This window comes from Diorhabda carinulata, chromosome 2 (genome assembly GCF_026250575.1).
Source record: "Diorhabda carinulata isolate Delta chromosome 2, icDioCari1.1, whole genome shotgun sequence".
In the NCBI taxonomy this organism is placed as follows: Eukaryota; Metazoa; Arthropoda; class Insecta; order Coleoptera; family Chrysomelidae; genus Diorhabda; species Diorhabda carinulata.
This window is the reverse complement of record NC_079461.1, coordinates 34764689-34786077: the sequence shown is the minus strand read 5'-3', so window position 1 is coordinate 34786077 and position 21389 is coordinate 34764689. Positions and strand designations below refer to the sequence as shown.

The 21389-nt window shown below is 34.8% G+C and overlaps 2 protein-coding genes across 3 annotated transcripts in view; one reads left to right on the top strand and one right to left on the bottom strand.

The window, feature by feature from the left end:
* LOC130903965 (rab3 GTPase-activating protein catalytic subunit) overlaps positions 1 to 21389 on the top strand; it is a 51369-nt gene that overhangs the window by 2427 nt on the left and 27553 nt on the right. The gene's annotated exons all lie outside the window — the stretch shown is intronic.
* LOC130903967 (leucine-rich repeat and fibronectin type III domain-containing protein 1-like protein) lies at positions 143 to 21180 on the bottom strand. Of its 2 annotated transcripts, XM_057816430.1 has the most exons (8): positions 17715 to 17846; positions 11475 to 11593; positions 10330 to 11406; positions 9196 to 9462; positions 8650 to 9060; positions 4787 to 5143; positions 2874 to 3093; positions 143 to 2810 (listed from the first exon to the last, which is right to left on the bottom strand). In XM_057816430.1, exons 3-8 carry the CDS (start codon positions 11401 to 11403, stop codon positions 2533 to 2535), a joined length of 2607 nt encoding a protein of 868 aa, XP_057672413.1. In that variant the 5' UTR covers positions 11404 to 11406; positions 11475 to 11593; positions 17715 to 17846; the 3' UTR covers positions 143 to 2532. The 2 variants fall into 2 exon arrangements, with proteins under 2 accessions (XP_057672413.1, XP_057672412.1); XM_057816429.1 differs by lacking the exons at positions 11475 to 11593; positions 17715 to 17846 and adding an exon at positions 20708 to 21180.

Here is a 21389-nt window from a genome sequence, read left to right as displayed (position 1 = left end):
CTTTCTTCTTCTCAAATAAACCGTTATCGTGAACTGTTTCTAAGATCCTTCTTATTTAACTCTCTTTCTAATAGGAAAATTTTTCTCGTTAAAATTGTAGTTGGTGTGAGTAGGTGATTTTTTTTTCAATAAAAACACATTCTTTTTAAAAATATATTTACAAAAAAATTGTATAATAAATAAGTGACACATAATAACACATATGTGTAACTAGAAGGTCCTAAACATGAATTTTTAGAAAATTATCTAATTATACCTAATTTTATAATATGTACACATCCACTGTGAATATCTTGGACACTATTTTTTGTTCAAATATCCTTCCAATATTCTGGTTGATCTTTTAAGGTATTGGGAAGCTAGTTTATCAAAAAATTCAGTAAAACACAGATAAATACTTGCTAGAAAACTTAAAATTAATTTGTTTTCATCTTCAAACTTGTTTAATAGTCATTATTCGGTGATGTTATTGAGTGATAAATATCAGAAACATTTGAACACTTGCAAAACGTTCTCAAATTAATCAGTGGAAGATGAATTATCAATTGGAACCATCATAACATTCTTAGAACATTCTATGATATAAAAAATGGAAATTGAATAATTGGAAAATTCATCTAGAACGTCCTACGAATATTTGAATTCATCCGGAACGTCCTAGGTTTGTTCCAGAACGTTGAAGGAATACTTGAATTCATCTATTCATTTGTTCCAGTTTGTTCTAAAAATCCTTGAGCTTATCTAAAACGTTATAAATTTATTCCAGAACACTTTAGGGATTCTTGAATTCATCTAAGACCCTCCAAGTTTGTTCCAGAACGTTCAAGGAATTCTTGAATTCTTCTAGAATTGTCTTCATTTGTTTCAGTTTGTTCTAGAACTTTGTGAATTCATCTAGAACGTTCTACATTTATTATTCAACGTTCTGGGAACGTTTGAATTTATCCGGAATGCCCTAATGTTGTTCCAGAACATTTCAGGAGTTATAGAAATCATCTAGAACGCTCTACGTTTGTTCCAGAACGTTCAAGGATTTCTTGAATTCATCTAGAATATCTCCATTTGTACCAGTTTGTTCTAGAAATCCTCGAATTCATCTAAAACGTTATACATTTGTTCCAGAACGTTCTAAGAATTCTTAAATTCATCTAAAACAGTCTTAATTTATTCCAGAACGTTCAAGGAATTCTTGAATTCATCAAGAATGTCTTCATTTGTTCCAGTTTGCTCTAGAAATCCTTGAATTCTTCTAGAATTGTCTTCATTTGTTTCAGTTTGTTCTAAAAACCTTGAGCTTATGTAAAACGTTATAAATTTATTCCAGAACGTTCTAAGAATTTTTAAATTCATCTAAAACAGTCTTAATTTATTCCAGAACGTTTTAGTATTTTTGAATTTATCTAGAACCGTCTTCATTTGTTCCAGTTTGCTCTAGCAATCCTCGAATTCATATAGAACGTTATACATTTGTTCCAGAACGTTCTCAGAATTCTTAAATACATCTAGAACGCTGTACATTTGTTTCATAATATTCTAGAATTTCTAGAATCTATCTAGAATGTTCTACATTTGTTCCAGAAGTTCTCGAATTCATCTAAAACGTTACACATTTGTTCCAGAACGTTCTAAGAATTCTTAAATTCATCTATGACAGTCCCAATTAATCCCAGAGCGTTTTAGGAATTCTTGAATTAATCTAGAACGTTATACATTTGTTCCAGAACGTTTTAAGGATCTAATTTGCTATAATTTCTAGATTAGAATTTTAGAATACTTCTACAAGTTTCTTAGGATGTCTATAAATCATCTAGAACGTTCCGGGTGTTGTCCAGATGCCTTTTTGTACAGATAATCAAAGTAAAATACGATTGATTAAAAAATAATTAAAAAAAGGTTTTTTCAAACATTTCGCTACTGTTCCAAGTATAATTTGGGAACAATTGGGAACTTTCTTTAATTCGTCTTGAACTTCCCACACAATATCAGTTGGATTTTTTTTGTGATCAATGAGAGATACAACCTATTGAAGAATTAAAACGTTTCAAACATTGATAATCATTGTTAGTGGAAAATTATTAATTGCAACATTATGCAAAATGCTAGAGTATTCGAAAACATTCCAGAATTATTCTATTCATCATAGAATATATCATAGAACCTTCCAGATAATGTATATATATGTTTTTTCTTATCAGTAATCGATGGACAGTTCGATAGATTTAGGAATTTATTTTACTTAACAGATAGGAATATACAAAACATTCTCAAAACTGTTTGGACGCAATTAATTCTTTACCGAAGTTGTAACATACCTCTAATGATAATTTGAGTCTTTTAGAATATTCCCAAACGTTGTTCAATCCATAACCTCACTTCCTAAATGAAAAATATTACGTAACATTAAAAAATTTTCGTAATTAACTACAGTTTTTATACAGGACACATTTTAAAACGTTCTAAACCATTCTAGAACAAATTTTTTGTACAACTTTCTCCTACATTTATTGAAAATTTTAACGTTCCATGTCAGTCTCACAGAGGCACCAATCCGTTCCTAGTCGTTGGATTTCTAGCCATATATATGTCCATATCGTGATCGGTCCAATTATCCGAATTATCACAATAATTGTTAAGGGTATGCGTCGAACCGGCGTTACTATAACGACTGCTCGGTCTCTGGTGATCGCGCGACCTTGACCTCGGTCTCGATCGTCTGCTGGAGGATACTACGGAATGAGCCGGATGAGGTACTCGAGACGACGACATCCTGTCCGATTGCATCGCTAACGATTGCCGGGATTGGCGTAGATCTTGAAAAAAAAAAACATCATTTTAAAACATCCACAGTGATTTCTGAAACACACTAACCTTACCTTGTCTCGATGCTAACAGATTGTTAGGGAATGCATTCGCCGTTAGATATCTTCCGGAATGATTGGAAAAACTATTTTGTGATTGTCCGTCAGCGTTCGATCTTTTATGAGGTTTCGGTCCGAAATGGGATCGCATTTCGTCCAAGGAAGGGGGAGCATCGCAAGTATACATCCTCGGTCTTTGACTGTGAGTGCTGTAAGCTGATATTTGATCCCATTCCTAAAACAATTACATTCCAAATATTCATCTAATACTATACATATGCCTCAGAAACCAGAGCCGATACATCAACAACAAAAAGATTAATGAGAACCACAGAGATGAAAATACTGCGAACCATCAAGGGAGTCGTCCTCAGGGACCGAATAAGGAGTAATGATAGAAGAGAAGAATTGGACGTACGGGATGTGTTGAGGTGGGTCAGGGCACGAAAAAGCTTCTGGAGGGATCAAGTAGAAAGAATACCAGAAGATAGATGGGGAAAGTGGGTAAAACTGGAGTTCAGCATATCAGGAAGATCTAAGAAGAGACCGAAACGTACAGGACCTGGTCTTATTGAAAGAGGAAGAAGTTGTAGAGTATCTTCAACTTAGAGGAGTCCAAAATATGACGATTAGAATCAATTTATCTCTATACCAAGTTATAGAGCCTCAAATCTCTGCTTTGTGTTGGTCCTTATGCGGAATATCCTGTATAACTCCGTACAGGGTTCTTGTATGAGGGTGACTTTCTAACTTTAACTTCAGATAATCGGTTACACCATGTTGTATAAGTGTATAGGATCTCCGGAAGGGGTTGATAATTTAATGATAAAGGCAACCACATCTGTCGGATTGTTCGATGTTCAAGTTAGTAGCCCTTACGATGAGTGAACGTATAAATTTCTTTGTCTATAAACGTAAAACTAACCGAAATTTACTACAAATTGCTCGCCCTGTTCGGAGAAATTACACTTTTATGATCAAATGTGAAGATTTAATGCACCAATGTCACTAATGACCGTTCATCAATTTCTTGTCAGCTATGAATCATCAGAAATAATTTGGGATACATAAAAATGTCGTTGCTTTCTTAGATTCGTTAGTGGTGATCAAAAATTCCTTGAAATTCGCATTCGATTACTTCGAATACGTTTTAAAAATGAAGAGGAAGTTTCTTTGCATAGAATTGTCCATTGTGGTGCATCGTTACATCTTCGAATGAGAGCAATCAAGTGTGGGTTGTGAAATAAAGATGAAGAAAACCTAGTGAAAACCAAAAGTCGATTGTCTTCGGAGAAAGCGTTGGTTACGGTTGTTTGAGGTTTGAGAGGTGTCCAAATGGTAGATATCTGACACGGACGTTAAATCATCGTCTCACCTCACACTGCAACATGTTGGTTAAGCATCAGTATCGATGCAGAAAACGAGATTGTCTCATCATCTTCGAGGTGTTGCTCTACTATAACTCTAAGCTCTATACTATTTATTATAAAACCGTATCGCGTCGTAACTAAACAAAGAAAGAATGATTGAAAGAAAATAGAGGAATCTTACTTTTCACAGAACTAGAGAGTTGTCTTAACAAGTTACGACATGAATTAATTGAGGCGTAAGTCGCGCGCTGCAATACTGGTATTTGCGGTTTCAGATAGATCTAGTAAAGTTTCTATCAACATATTTTACATTTTGGAAGATCAGTTTTTCATTTCCATTCATAAATCGAACAAAAAATTCCGATTTGTGCTACTGGAAAACTAAATTAGCCCTCTTCAGACAGTCCTAAGGTTTTGTTACTATTTAACGGGAAATTGTCTAAAAATTTTGATCTTCCTAATCGATTTTCGGTTGTCGTACATCAAAAAGAATTGAAATAAATACCACAAACTTTGTAAAACGCATAACGATTGAAAAAATTAGGAAACAATTCTTACTTTTGTGGCGTTAAAAGCATTCAAAGTAGCCAACGAAGATAGCGGTTCACCGGGACTAGCTGGCATACCGGTGCAACAATTAACAGGTAAACCAGCTATGGGTATACCGTGTTTCATTCCCAGTTTCTGTTGGTGTAATTCGTGCATTTTCCTCGATCGTCTTCTGGAAGCTGCTATAAAAACTATAACTGCCACGACTATCGTACCGCATATAGCAGCACTTGCTGCTATGGTGATTTTATCCATATTAGAAGACGCCGATGATACTGTACGTACTTCACGACATTGCGTATAAGGAACTGTGTCTGGAGTGACGTTGATTTCTTCCAGAGACACGACGCAAACTATGATGCATTCCTGTAAAAAAAATAAATAAATTCTAAACATCAAGTTTCTGCTTTTAAGTTCAACAACAAAAATGGCTTTTATTTCAGTTCCATTATTATTTTCTTTATATGTAACAGACATAAAAAACTGTTGAATTTTCTTTAGTTTACTGCACATGCAAATGATTCAAAATTCTACGTTTATTTTTCAAAATCCCATTGGTTTGATTTAATAACGACCTAAATAACATCTTTTGCACCGATTTTTGGTCGCATCAGACAACAACTACGTTGTGTAATTACTAATTTCGGCATTAATATTATTAACGCAAACATACCAATAGTAAATGAAACAAAAACTTTGTTTCAGACCCATTTATCTTTTTTGAAAGTCACATCCAACATAAGCAAAAAAACTTACATCTTCTTTTAACATATTTTGCCTTATAAAACCAAGTATTTTCTTTGTAAAACTCCACTACTAGATTACGGAGAAATAGTTTATCTTAAATCGATGACTGTTGTCGTTTCCAACTCTATTCATTAACAATAAAACAGTTGCATGCGTTTAATTTTCCTTATCCAGATCACAAAACTCCTCACTTCAACAGAAATTCATGTCTAAGCGACATATTTATAGCTTTAGATTAGATGAGCTAAGGCGAAAGATCGTGAATCTACCTCGCTAACACTTTGACACCTATTTATCTATTGTGTACCTCGGACTGTTTACCAACCTGGCAGCAACGCCTTTGCGAAGTAGCTTACTTTTTTTGGCTTTAACAAGCTTGTAAGAAGTTTATGGATTGCCTCGGACCCAAAGGGGTTCGTCGGTGTCCTTTGGTTCCTTACAGAATCTGTCGGGAGCTTGTAAGAAGTTTATGGATTGCCTAGGACCCATAGGGGTTCGTCGGTGTCCTTTGGTTCGTTGCAGAATCTGTCGGGAGCTTGTAAGAAGTTCATGGATTGCCTCGGACCCATAGGGGTTCGTCGGTGTCCTTTGGTTCGTTGCAGAATCTGTCGGGAGCTTGTAAGAAGTTCATGGATTGCCTCGGACCCAAAGGGGTTCGTCGGTGTCCTTTGGTTCGTTGCAGAATCTGTCGGGAGCTTGTAAGAAGTTCATGGATTGCCTCGGACCCGAAGGGGTTCGTCGGTGTCCTTTGGTTCGTTGCAGAATCTGTCGGGAGCTTGTAAGAAGTTCATGGATTGCCTCGGACCCAAAGGGGTTCGTCGGTGTCCTTTGGTTCGTTGCAGAATCTGTCGGGAGCTTGTAAGAAGTTCATGGATTGCCTCGGACCCAAAAGGATTCGTCGGTTTCCGTTGGTTCCTTACAGAATCTGTCGGGAGCTTCTCCGATGTTTTTCAGATGGTAACTCACCGAACAGTATCCATTTAGCACACCACTAACTCTCCTCAGCTCGACTTTGCTCAATGAAAAGACCTTTTCCAAATGGTGGAAAAGGAAAGAAATATTTTCGATTGTCTCAGACATGGGGTCTAATTCAATGTTTTTGATTTTTCTTTATGACTATGACTCTATGGCTTTTTGGGAAACCTTTGAAATGTTGTGATCCTATGGAAAGAATTCTCCCCATTTTTCGTGTACTCCGGTACCCATATAAGAAAAACTTGGTTGTTTACTTCAAATATTCAATGCAGTACCATACTAGCTTCAACTCACGTACTTGTAGGGCTGCTCTGCTATCTAATAGGATGAATATCTTTGCTTTTCGATAGTTACGTTGTGCGCCTGGAAAATGGAACGTTCTGATCCCATTGGGATGGTTCCTGAGCCATATATTCATGCCCCTACTTGTCCATTTTCTCTTTTCGAGCTATTTGTCTGCATTTGTCGATTGCTATCTATAGTTTTTGGTCAAGCACAGTTAGATGTTCGTTATCATATTTATGGACACTTTACATTTCATTAGAATGCCGAGATGCTCAGTCAGGTCGCGGGGCTTCGTGTTCTTTGTGCCTTTATTGCTACACTTTCTATGAAGATTTCCAAAGGGGGTTGTTGGTCACCATTTGAAAGCTGCATAGCTTATGATTGGTCGTCCAATGGATTCCTACATCGTTTATCATTTAGGGTTGGTTCCTCCGCCCATTCAGTTGTATAAAGCTTCAATAACAAGGGTAGTTTTTTTGTATACCACCATTCAGTTGTGGTATAGGTTACCGGAAACTACATATTTTTCTATTTTTAGACATAACTGCTATAATTTTTCTTTAAATTCTGATTGTTAGGACCAATACAATGCGTTCAACCTTACAATTCGTCTTTTTAATAAATTGAAATTACATTTCGTTGATCTGCCCACATAAATATACGCGTAGTAAACGTGCTAGCTTTCGATTTCTATTGCATTTGATAATGGAATTATCATACCTATTCTACGTGAAAGGTAAACCTGTGTAGAGTAATCTAAATAATGATATATATGTACGTTATGCTCTAGATTTCTCAGAACCCATATTAAATGTATTTATTCATTATACGCTTCACATAGATTGTTATAATCTGGTATTTTCTAATTGATGAACCGACAATTTAATACGATCAACAAAATCATATCGATACAAGTCAGCAGTAAAAAACAATGATTCCAATGTTTAAATCATCCTTGGTAATCATCTGAAGCTAACTGGTTTAAAATCAGCTTCTATGATTTCTTCTACGCCGTCATGATGAAGTTTCTTTGGATATGAGGAAAGAGCGGCAAAATCGGGGTGCGGCATCGTTGAAATGCTCTGTTACATCAATGAGGAATGGGCCGACGCATTGCCATATTCTCAACCAAACCAGGAAGTCTTCAAGTCTTCAATAGCGACTTGGAAATCTTCGTTTGGACGTATATTTATCCAGTTTTGATTCAGTTTACGAAGTCGTATATATATACAAAGTGATAGCGACCTGGAAATACCTAGAAGGCTGATAAATTTGATAATAATGTCTATGGAAGAGCTGTAGATAAAATAGACATTCAACTAAGTGACCATTCAAGATCAATAAAGAGCGAGATACGTGATAGATAACAATGCAAACTGTTCAATATCCAAACAAGGAGGGAATACAAGCCGAATTAAGGGACTAATACGCAAATCTGAGTCTACTGAAGATGACAAAATGCATATCTACAAAACGCTTATTCGCCAAATTGTCTCATATTGTGATGAAACGTGGTTTCTGACAGATTACTACAAAGAAAAAATAAGAAAATGGTAGCCGACTGAAGAATACAAAACCAAGACATCGCTCGTGTCATCAGAACTCGAAGGTTCCTGGACATCTTCAACATAGAAGATTCCCTAATGCCAAAAAAAGTTGCGAAAGCTGAAGTATCCAATACTAGAAGAAAATGGTTGAACAAAGTCACCTACGATTTCCGAACTACGCGAACTACAGGTCCTTAATTGAGTAGGGCAAGGCTCATGTAGGGCTGTAATACCTCTTGGTAAGATAAAAGAACAATTTGAAGTACTTACAATGCACACGAATGAAATATGAGAATAATTCCTCGTCGTTGTACATACCTGTGATGGAACGTTCTTGATTTTGAACTCCCTTTCGCTGGCTTCTAAAGGAGGTCCTTGTTTAAAACTTTTATCTCCAAACAACCTATATACAACCCTAAAACCGAGTATGTTGGCCGTATTAGAACTCCATTGTATTATAACAGAGTTGTCTTGTCTAAAAGCGTTTTTCACAATCACTTCCTTTGTATCCTCTTTACCTCTTGCAGGATACGCTAATACCGTAGGTGTCTTCTGAGGGTTCTTCCAATGAGGAATCGATTGTTTCGGTGTCGTACTTCTTGCTGTAGTCGAAGACGAACTTGTTACCCTACTTGTCGTAGAGGTGCTACTAAAGATGGTCGTGGTTTTAGTTGAAGGAGCTCTAGTTGTTGAAGATGTAGGTGGTAGAACATCTGGATTAGCTTGAATCTGGAAATAGAACTTTAATTCAATTTCTTTTTTCTACGTAGGTTGTATCAAAATTGACGTGGCTATGCTTCAAGATTATATGTTAATTCTTTTAATCGTCAATTTTGAGATACCTTGTTTAAATTAAACAGTTACCACATCATCTAAATCGGCGCTGACAACCGTAGCAACTCCAACTGGTTCTTTAGGTTTTTCCACTACGACTTCTTTCTTCTTATAAACAGTTGTAGGTGTTGCGATAGTTGTTGTAGTAGTGGCTTTTTCTTTAAGTGGACATCCGAGTTCTTCGGGTTGAATGTTGTAGAAAGTTCGATCCCGAAATCTCGGTGGACTGCCGCAAAATTGTGGATTGCGTTCTCTACTTGTTACTTGAAGATCACCATTACGGATCCAATTTATAACCTAAAAATTTTACCGTATACTCAATCGAATATCCAAGAGTGCTCAATATGTAGTTGTTTCAGTTTTATTTCGTTTTTATCACAAAAAAAATGAAAACTAAACGTATATTGAAGCTTTTCTTTTTATTTTTATATTGAAAACTATCTGAAAAAACATTTTAATACAGTTATTAGGACACGACACGAACTGCGAATCAAAACTGAAACTGAAATGCTTCAAGCCATTTAATGAGTTGACTGAGAAAATAGTGGTAAAGCTGTACTGGATCTATTGAGCACAGGGAACTTGTGGGAATAGAAAAAATCCAAGAGACATCGCGGTTGATAGACCAAAACTTTTGGATGGTTCTGCAGACCATCATTTGAATCTATCACTTCATTTGAGCTCCAAACGCTCATGAATTTTTATTTTTATAATGTCGAGCTCTAAAATACTTTTTTTCGTGATGAATCGATTTCATTTGAAGTATCTTTTGGCAGAAAATCGGATTAAAACAACGATTTATCGGCTCTAAAGTTTGGAAATCTCTTTATCTAAAAAATACTGTAATGTTTTTTCATTTATTTACACTCTTTCTAATCGTGTAGTGAATAAATAAACACCGTCTCTTAAATTTTCAACTTATTTAAACACTTTACACTACACTTAACTAATTTATTTAAGTTCTTCAGTTACTTTTATACTTTGTTCTGTTCCCTTTGGCTATTTATTATATAAACTAACTGTACTAAACAAACTCGTTTATATACACAAAAAGAAATTCTAGAAAATAAAGGAACAAAACGAATAAATGGATAAATGGATAAACCTTCTTAGAAATTGGCTTAAAAGAAACCAATTTTTGAAAATAAAAAAAAACATACTTACCCATGCTAACCGGCAATCACAATGCATAAACCTTCCTCCAAGACTCAATCCCCTCAAAGTGTTGTTCAAATGCGATAAAGCTTCAAAAGGTACCGTAGCTAAAGGATTCCCATCTAAAGCTAGTAATGTTACAGAAGGATTTCCGCCGAAAGCATTTTCGGGTAGTTCCGTTAATAAATTGAATCCTATATCCAAAACACGTAATTCTTTCAAAGCACCTAATGCAGCAGTAGGAAAATCAGGTAGTAAGTTGTTCAAAAGACTCAAAGAGCTCAATGTTTTTCTTATCCCGTGGAAAGCGTTTTCGTGTAAAGTTTGAATGAGATTCCTTTCTAAATTTAAGGCTGTAAGAGACGATAAGCCTTCGAAAGCTTGATCACCGTTAGGTCCTGGTAGTTCCTTCAAGCTATTTTGAGATAAATCCAAAAACGCTAAAGTTTTCATTCCTTGTATAGCTTCAGGTACTTTTTTCTGTTTAGTTCCTTTTAAATTCAAGTTTTTCAAACTAATTTCCAAGCCTTTTAAAGCGCCCCTTTCCAAAGTTATATTGTTATCTGATAATTTTAAAGTTGCTAATTTTGTTAATGTTTCAAACGCGCCGGAGGGAACTCGATTGATCTTATTATGCGAAAGATCCAATAGAGATAAATTTTTTAAATTCTTCAAACTCTTCACTGGTACTTCGGTTAATTCGTTATCTTGCAAATTTAAGTTTCTCAAATGTTGCTCTAACCCCGCAAAAGCATCGTCGCTAATTTTTTTGATGCTACAACCGGAAAGTTGCATACTTTGTACTTTGAGCTTGACGAACATTTCGTCATTCAATTCTTTGATAGTAGAATTATTGATATAAAGTAAATCGAGAGGGGTTGATGAGGCGTATCGATTAAGAGCAGATAAGAGTATCGGAAAATCCACTATGTCACATTGAACTGATAGTTCGTGTCCTAAATTATACGAACATAGACAGGACGACAGTAGTTCTGGTACTTTTTGATGCCAAGGACATTGCGCCGTCGTTATAGCGAATACTGCAGCCGAAAACAGCAAAATTACTATAGCCTTCTTTTTCATTATCTGAAACAGAAAAGGAAAAATTTAGACCAGGACTTCATTCGCTTCATTTATTTCGAAGTGGTTGGTACCTATCTAATATCAATTTATTGTACTGTTGGTGTAAGGAAAACGAATTCCTATCCACGAGTAGGTGCGAAATACATTCCACCATCCTTTGTCATTTCAACGGGACCTTCTTCCTTTCCCCCTGAAAGATTTCGATTAGTAATGGGTTAGTTGCTGGGTATAAATCCTTCTGGTCACGTTGTTTGGACATCGTAAAAGTATATCTGTGTTTCGTTAGAACCTTTCTAACCAAATGAAGATCCTTAATCAGAATCTATAGCCGCGTAACGAAGGGTATCCCTTTGTAGATTGACTTTAGTCCTGGATCTTTTGACTCAGATAGAGATAGAGACGTGCAATTCGAGTTGTCAACGGGAGTCGCGCCCAACCTTGTCAGTGTTTCACAGTGGGAGTCCTCACACGGGCCAACCGCCAGTCGTCAACTCAAATCCAGTTGGCAACGTGAATCGCTTGAGTTGCACGCAACGCTAACTCCCAGTCGCCAGCAATCTCAGTTGCGTGCCGTACATTAGAAGACCACGGGTGCGGAGGGCCTTATATTATTTAAAATGAGTGATCAATCTCAATCAACCAATATTCCTTTTGTTGAAGAGGTGGAGAAGCATGAAGTGTTGTACCACTACCACCTTCCTGGTTATTCAAAAAAAAGATTACTGATAGTAATCTCTACTACTGTTATAATGCATTTTCAAAAACTAGCACTACATGTCCGAGCTCTGTTGCCAACTGAAACCGCATACTTGGCCCAACTGTGTGCGGACTCCAGTTGCACAACTCCGATTGCACGATTCCGATTGCGCGCTGCGCAGTCAAGTTGCAAACTCGAATTGAAAATGAGTCGACCCGTGTGCGGATGGCCCAACTGTTCTAAAACAAAATATTCAGTCGCTTGCCGTACCATGAGACGAAGCTACTGGTAAACGGACAAACGATTCAAAGAGTGTCCAGTTTCAAATATCTTGGTTGCTACATCACTGAACAACTGGATCCCGTTAAAGAAATAAAATGTTGAATTGAGGTAGTTCGTACAACGATTTTTAGAAGATCACTCTTCTCTAATGAAAATTTAAAATTTCAACTCCGGAAACGGATGATCAAATGTTACATATGGTGTCGAAGCTTGGACTTTGAAAATATCTACCATTAATCGTTTTAGGGGCTTTTGAAATGTGCAAACAATTGATGCTTAACAGAGCAAATGTTATTCGTGAGTTGGTGGATAACATTAAATGCAGGAAAATAGCTTATTTGGGACATATAATGCCGGTTTAATATTGATTATGATGGGTAAAGTTGAAGGTCGTAGAGGAATTGGAAGAAAACCAGCATCCTGATTGAAGAATGGACTGGGATAAGAGAAGCAGAACAGTTATTTAGACTAGCTCAAGATAGAGTTTTGCCATGCTGATCGCCAACGTCAAGGGAACTTGATACGACACGCTTTAAGAAGAAAAAAACTGCTTGTATACCAAAAATCATTCCTATTGGTTTTAGTGAAAACACTTGGTTTTTGGATGCCTAAATGTTGTTTCTTCTATCTGTAATATCTCCATAATTGAGACCAGAAATGAAGTTTTGAAGTGGAAATCGTATTGCAGTAGATAAATTCCCGAGTATTGGTAATTTGCTTCTAGATATTGTTAAATTTTGAGCCTCTATTGAAAATAAATCTTTTGTTTCGTTTTCATCTATCAATTTAATATCTTTTTGTTAACAATGAAGTATAGAATGATTTTTCTTTTCAACCTCAAACCCTTTAACTTCGATTACATGATACCTACAACTGGATCTTATTTTAATTTCCCGTATATAGTCGGTAGTTCGTCCGCTCAGAAAATATCATCGTTAATTTGTTAAACTTCTATTTGAAAACATTAACCTTCTCTTTTTGACGAAGGTAAACGTGACTAAATACTACGATATGTTTGGAATGTCATTTAATAAATGAATTAAAGATGGTATTCCTCCTTGACATTCTCTCGCAAATATAAATCGTATATTTTAACGTAAAATGTTACAAACAACTAACAGGATATATTTAAAAACATCACCATTCAAAAGTCTCCCAGCTCTGGCTAACTAACTAACTAATGATGTGACTGTAGATGATTCTATGATATTTAGAAAGGTTTCGAAGTACTGCATGGATTTTTAATATAAATAATTAATAACATTTTGAAGAAACTAATGACTACTATAACAGGGGCCTCGAAAACCGGGAAAAACGACAGAATTATCCCAGAACCAGAAAAAAATCTCGTGATACTCTAATAAACCGGAAAGTTTTAGTAATTTTCAGTGATCCAACCAGATATAGTAAATTGATGTTGGTATAGCTCACAAATCTTCCGAAAATCTCTTCAAACCAACATGTTGAACCTCCCTCGTAACTGCACTCATAGGGGCTTATGTATATATGGTTGTCTAACTCTAACACAATCTATCAACGCTTGATATTGAAACCTGTTTTGGGATTCCCCTGAAGCTTTTACAGTCTCATGTTGTTTTTTAAAAAATTCAGTTGTAAAAGTGATGCTTTGATTTGGTTTAAGCTATCAATTTGTTTTATTTATTTAAGAAGTGCGATTAAGGTAAATGACCCAATAATATGTGACAGTTTTTAGGTATTGTAGGTCAAGGTTGTTTCGTTAACACATTTAAAATTTGTTTGGAAACATATAAAACACACCACAAACAGACATTTTTACATATATCCTGTATTTAAATGGAAAAATCATAGTCAACAATTTTTCAAAAGTTGCTTAAAACATATAAAAAAAACATCGTTTTTTTTTGAATATTGATTGAAATGGCCTACGAACAATACTTGAGGTACTGAGTTACACACCTCGAATTACGATTTTCGATGTCAATTTCAGCGGCTTATAAAATGGTTTTTCTCGATTAAAAGCTTAGCTTCACATCAGAAAGAAAAATATAATGAATAGTGATTTGCAAAGAAATATCAGACAACACTCTGTGTATAAAATAGACAAAGAAAAAGATACCAAAAAGATTATAGAAACTGTTTGATGTATACGGTTCTTAAACTTTTGGAAAATTGCCCATTAACATTCAAATTAACTAAAGCAATAAGTTTCCTTAATCCCAATATGAATGGCAACGATCCACAACAATTTGTTCAACTGATTTCTGAAGCATTTGACATTTGGTTGACTGCAAAAAGATGTAACGCCACTAGACTGGAAGACAGCGCGATTCTGACGAATCAGATAATTCTAAATAAGACAAAAAACTATTCCAGATGTGATGGAGTAGATGATTTTTGGATGAAAATGATCGAAAATAGTAATTGTAGTAAAAAAAGCAATCCCGAAGACAATAGAGACGGGATTTTCTGTCAATAAGGAGATTTTGGTTGAAAATTTATAAGAAAAATCACTTACAGTCCGAAGATATTCCAAAATCTATGATACTCTCTATGAGGAAGATATGGCCCGGAACAAAAGATAAAAAATTACAAGATTAGCTGGAAACTGAAAAAAAATAAAACTAGAAAAACAGACAGAAAAACTGGAAAGAAGAAAGAAAAAACAGCTTGAAGATATAACTTAATTGTTTCGACTATACTCGTATTTTCTATGTTTCACTCGACAAAAAAATTAACGACTTATTTTCTCTCGACCGAAACCACATGTTATAAAAAAAAAATATAATTTGTAACCCGCGAGAAAACATTTACAGAACCAATTTTATTTACAACCGACTTGGTACGATTTTTATTTTTTTATTAGTAGATCTGTTAAGTAGGTGCAAAAAGCAGGTCAACCAGTGTACTTTTATAAGCTAGATTACTTTCTATTAAATAGGTATTTGATCAAGTTAATAATATATCTTACGCAACAATTTACGGTATTCATATACACGACGGCAAAAAATATTTTGGAAAATATCTCGTTTTTTCTTAAATATTGATTTATACATTACTCTAAGATAGCTAACTACTTAAATATGGTGCAGTATTTAGAAATATATTATTGCCGGAAAGTACGCGAGCTATGAAACGTAATAGGCATTCCAAAAAGTGCGATACACCGAATATTAACTGAAAATTTGTACTTAGAAAGCTGTGTGCAAGATGGGTTGCTCACAATGGAACAAAAACATCGTCCTGAAGATGTTTCCATTCCAATATTTGGCAATGTTTCACGGAAATAAAGCCATTTCTTAACCATGGATGTAACGTGGGTTCATCACTTGGACTGAAAGCGAAGAACCGGCTCCAAAGAAGGCAAAAGCCGTTCCATCTGCATGGCATCGGTTTTTCGTGATTTGCTTTGAATAATTTTCATTGATTATCTTGAACAAGAAAAATGTATAGCCGGAGTATATTATTGCAACGTTTGAGCGAATAAATCAAGCCAAAACGTCGCATTTGGTTAAGAAGAAAGTGTTGTTACATCAAGACAAAATGCACCAGCTCAAACATCCATTAATAAAATGGCAAAAATTAAGGAGTTACAGTTTGAATTGCAACTTCAACCACCCTATTCGCTAGATTTAACACCCTTGGATAAATTTCTATACCTAGAAATGAACAGATGATTCGGTGGTCAAAGATTTGACGATTCTTATTATAAAAAGGGTATCGAACTCATTGACACTGTCTAATATTGCTATGAAGCATTGTCAACCTTATCATCAATATTCATCATTATATCTTTAGATAAAACTTCATCACAATAATGTTATTATAAGTTTTTTCGTCGTGTCATGATCGAAGAATTAATTCCTATTATTCGGTGTTGATTATTTAAGTCATGCCCCTCTGCAGGATATGCACGTATCAAACAAGACTTGGTGCTTCACAACAGGAAATAAATACGTGACATTTTTTTTTTCAGCCGACAGATCGTCTTGCGGGAATTTTATTTTCATAAGCCATAAAGTCAATTTACTTTTTTAATTATTAATATCCATCATTTATACCGAATGTCCGCCGGGAAGGTATAGTACTTTGTTTTGCCGCCATTTTGGTAAACATTAGTGTCGACAGCTCATATTTGGCAGTCGTGAAGTAGAAACGTGGCAAATTTATTATGGAAAAATATTCGTTATTATTATCGATTACTGTGACGATGAGAAATTTTTGGGACAAACAATGTGTCAATATTTATCGTGTAGTGAATGATTTAGAAGATTCGACGCCGTGCTCAGAAGCTTGGTCTTCAAAGAACAACTTTGACCTCAATTTTGGAAAACCCTTTAATTCTTCGTCAGTCATCATATTTGCATCCATTAAAAGTGACAATCTGGTGTGCAATTTGGTCAGGAGGAATCATTGGACCTTACTTCTTTGCAACTGAACGGTAACTGTCGATGGGGGTTATGATTGAAAACTTTTTAACGCCACGACTGAATATTTTCGACTTGATTAACATGTGGTTACAACAAGACGGTGCCACATCGCATACAGCGAGACCTCATTACACAACAAGTTATTTCAAGAAATGGTGATGTTGATTGGCCTCCACGGTCGCCTGATTTGATTGCCCCGACCTTTTTTTTGTGGGGATATCTGAAAAGCAAAGTTTATGCCAACAAACCAGAAACGCTGGAGCAACTCAAACAAAATATTCGTGGTGAAATTAATGAAATACCGCGTGAAATGTGTGAGAATGTAATGAAAAATGTTTTCAAAAGGGCTCGCACTAATATAAGATCCATTCTCTTTCATTTAATCAAAAATTACAATCAAACAAAGTAGTATACTTTCCCGGCGGATAATTTTACGAATAAAAAATTTTTAAAGCGGATAATGTTTCTTAATTGTTGTTTTGTATTAGGCCCCTGAATAGAGAAATAATTTTTCTACGGTTCTAAATAAACATTATTTTACAGTTTGTATGTAAATAAAGTTGACGTTTTTTATAGAAACGTAATTCAATTTCGGTTCCCATAAAACTAATATTTCATTAGCTAAAAACGAATAGTTACTCCAAATGACATTTTCAGATAATATTTTGATCCGAGATAAAATTATTACGTTACATGCAAATCGAGGGAAAACCTACTTTCGCACACAATTGAAACATAACACAAAACAATCATTTTGTCTTGTATGTAGGTTCCCATGTACTGTTATGTTGAAGAATTTCTCAAATTCAAACTTTAATTCTTTAATTGAATTGTGGCGAAACGCCAAACATTTTGAAATAACCAATTGAATAATTCCATTTTCTCTTATTCATTGTACGGATTAAATTTTGCAGTTATCTTACCGCCGTTTTGCAAATAACATTATTCTTAGGGCATTGACTTCATATAATATACATACAACCAGTGGCAGCATCAGTTCGATAGATAATTTGAAGAAACATCATTCAAACATTGAAGATGAAATAGTAATTCAGCGAACAACTCCTTAATAATACGAGGATCGCTACTTAAGTTTTGAAGTAGACATATAAAACCAAATATTTATGATTTTCCATCAAGATAAGCATTTTTTCCATTCCGAAACATATGATTTGAACGCATAAACAGCTTCTTAAGGTGTAGAAAAACGTTGAACTCCCAATTTATTTTTGATCTGCGGCTTTAAAAAGAAATCGATGATTTCTTTTTGTCAAACGTGGACTGTACGACGGATCAATTCGATGTTTTGACTATTCAAAAAAGATTTTGTTTGTTTACGAACAGCATCGATATTTTCTGGCACAACAGCCGATTTCTGACGATCTTCATGAAATTCATCTTGTAGCGAAGTATGACCACGATTGAATTCAGACAATTAGTGAAACACGTGAAGCACGAGATGGTGCTTCATCACCAAAAGTCGATCAGCTCACTACAATTGGTTTAATATTCCTCGAAAGTCACAGAAAACCATTTAATTTCATTTTTTTTACAAGTCAAATAGCATTCGTATGACAACACGTTCTGTCAATGTCAGATTTGACAGTGTTGCCATATCTCAAAATTTAAGTAGTAATTCTCGCAAATTATCTTTAAAATTCGTAGTTAATGAGATACGATGTTTCAAAATTGAAGAAATTACATTTTTCCGATAAAATGTTGTACTCAGTATGGTTATAGAAGTTACATACAAAAAATAGTTGATAAAAAATGATAATTATATAATTAGCAATAAATTTTAACCTCAATACTTCGAGTTTTTGATCGGGACTATCAGTTGACCTCAGATAATTCTCTGACCGCGCGCTCTACGTTCTTTATCTCGAAAACACATTAAGATATAAAAAAATGTTAAAGACAAAAGTTGTAGAGAATTCAATTCTCTACAATAGTGATTATAACTACAAATAGCGTAAAACCCATAGAAAACAAGATATTTTTAAAAAATGTAAAAAAAAATTTGAACTTTGACCACTGACTTTAAAACTTGCGATCATCCAATTATAAGTGAATTTTGAGAATAGTTTCAGGATACCAAAATACAAGTTTTTACGTGGTAATCTGCAGATAATGTACTAGTTTTCTCGGTAGTTTCGAATTTATTGTATAGATCACTTTTAGGCTGATTAAAACCTTCACTGACAAGTAAAATGTCAAAATTAATCAGTTGGGACCCTGTCACAACCAAATTCTTTTTTTCCCCTGCAGATAGAATTTTTTGATTATTCTAAATCGGTTATTGTTTGGCATAGAGGAATAGAAATCAGTGAAACACATAGAGAAATATAAATTTTTTTTGCAACCTGGTGAACCGATTCACCAGCAAAATAAATGAACGAAAAATATGAATGTAACAACAAAAAGTTCTGGCATAGCATAAAAACATTGGGAGGAAAGAAAATGAAGGAGATAAGACGAATCAAATATATAGAAAACAAACTAAGGATAAAACCTGAAGGAAAATTCTACTACTAATGGCAGAAAAGAAGAAAAAGAAAATATAAATGTGGAAGAAATCGGGAATGAAGAAGTCAAAGAGGAAATACGGAGATCCAGAAATGATCAAATATCTTGAAGATGAAGTACTTAGGACAATTTACTACAAGAAACATTCAAAGAAAAAATTAATAAAAGGGTCTTGTTTGGATATTTAACAACATGGAATAAGATAGATCAACAAAAAAATATGGGAACTATAGGAAAAACGAGCAGGGGTTATATTTTGGGAGCTTTTGGTTGTAGAGACTTGACTGATTCACTTGACCCTATCGGGAAACTCAGAAGTCAAATTTTTTCTTGTTAAATTGATTAACTCGTCAAATTTTATTGGGTTCTCTTGACAAGTTTCCGACTTTTCTAGATTTTTCTGAAATTTTTGAACTTTCATGTACGACTGGAAAATTTTTGGCAGCTGAATTCGAATGACAAACGTTCGAAACTACGAAAACTGCTTCAACAGAACGTTTTTGCCACACACTGACTGAAAAATTATGCATGCTTTACTTTGAACCAAAACCAAGCATTTGACAGGCCTTATTAACCCAAATGCTTTTGGTTTTTTGCGTCTAAAACAAACAAGACAGTTGATTGCAAAGGGTGAACGTTCTCCGAAAATGGGATTGTGACTTCAAAGAGATAAAATGATAAACTGTAGAGAGAAATTTCAAAAAATCGACCGCATTTGTAGAAAAAGAAAGTGCTTTTCCATTGGGACAATGCACCGTAGTTCGGTGATCCCCGTGATCATAAGTCACGAGTTTTATTTCGAGTTAGCTGACCACCCAACGTTTTCACACCATCTGGCCACCAGCGACTTTTCTTAATTTTAAAGTTTGAGTTTCATCAGACGAAACAACGCTTATATTGGAAAATAAAAATGATTATGGAAAAAATATCTTACTTTGGTCAAAAATTTATTAGACAATCGTTGTATAGTGTGTTCGTATATTTGTGAAACAATTTCATTTTAGTCCACCCCTGTTTGGTCAAAAACCAATTTCTAATATAATATAGTTTTGAAGAATAAATTTAAAACTTTTGAACAGATGTTTACATACTACTCTGTATTTAATACCTACATAACGGTATTTTTACTTTCCAATAATGTTTACCTATGGTTTTACTGAAAAAAAAAAATGATAAAAAAAGCGAAGTCACCATGTAATTTAAGAACGTTTATTAAAATTTATTATTTTTGTTCCCAAAATTTGTAACCACCGTGTATAGAAGCCTTAGATAGTTTTATACAGTATTTCAAACAATTTTTAAACTTTTTAATTCTCATTATTTAACCGTCAAACTTTGTTAAATTTTACAAAAATTAATTTCCTTCTTAATTATTTGTGTTATTACTCACTTAAATAATACGATTTCCAAAAGTCGAACGCGAAATAATCACTAATCACTACCCATTCCAATTCACCTGAACACAAACCCAACAAACACCATAATCTTTTAACAAAACTAAAGGTCACAAACGTGCTTATGTCAAATAAACTTTGGGGTCAACCTCTTTCTCTCTCTCTCTCTTTCTACGTATTGTTCTGTGAAGATGATCTCCGTATCGGTATTTCGTACCTTCGGGCTCTAGGTGAAGACACCGACACGCCCGAGTGTGTTACAGCCAGTGCTCTATCACAGCGGCTTTGGTTCCGTTTACGTACCGTCTACCACTTGCGTCTTGAGTAACGTCGTCCGGCGACTGAAGGAGTACTGAAAGAAAAACAAGTACCAGTTGGTTATTTTCGCGTGTGTCCACTTCGCAAGGTGGAATGCGTGAAGTAGTGGTAATTATTCATCTATGGAATTCGGCAAATATTTTTTATAAGAAATAGTAACCGTCTCCATCAAGGAGATGCAAATTTTTTTTTCAAATATCATGTATCTGGGATTATAACACTGTGGGCAGTCATCAAAAAATTATTTAGAATTGGAGCTCCGGGCAAAAATCGTTCCACAAAATGTTTTCACGCATTTGGGGTTGTTTCTGTGGGTACAAATGGTAAATTTGAGGCTGGGGAGACATATTATTTCCATTA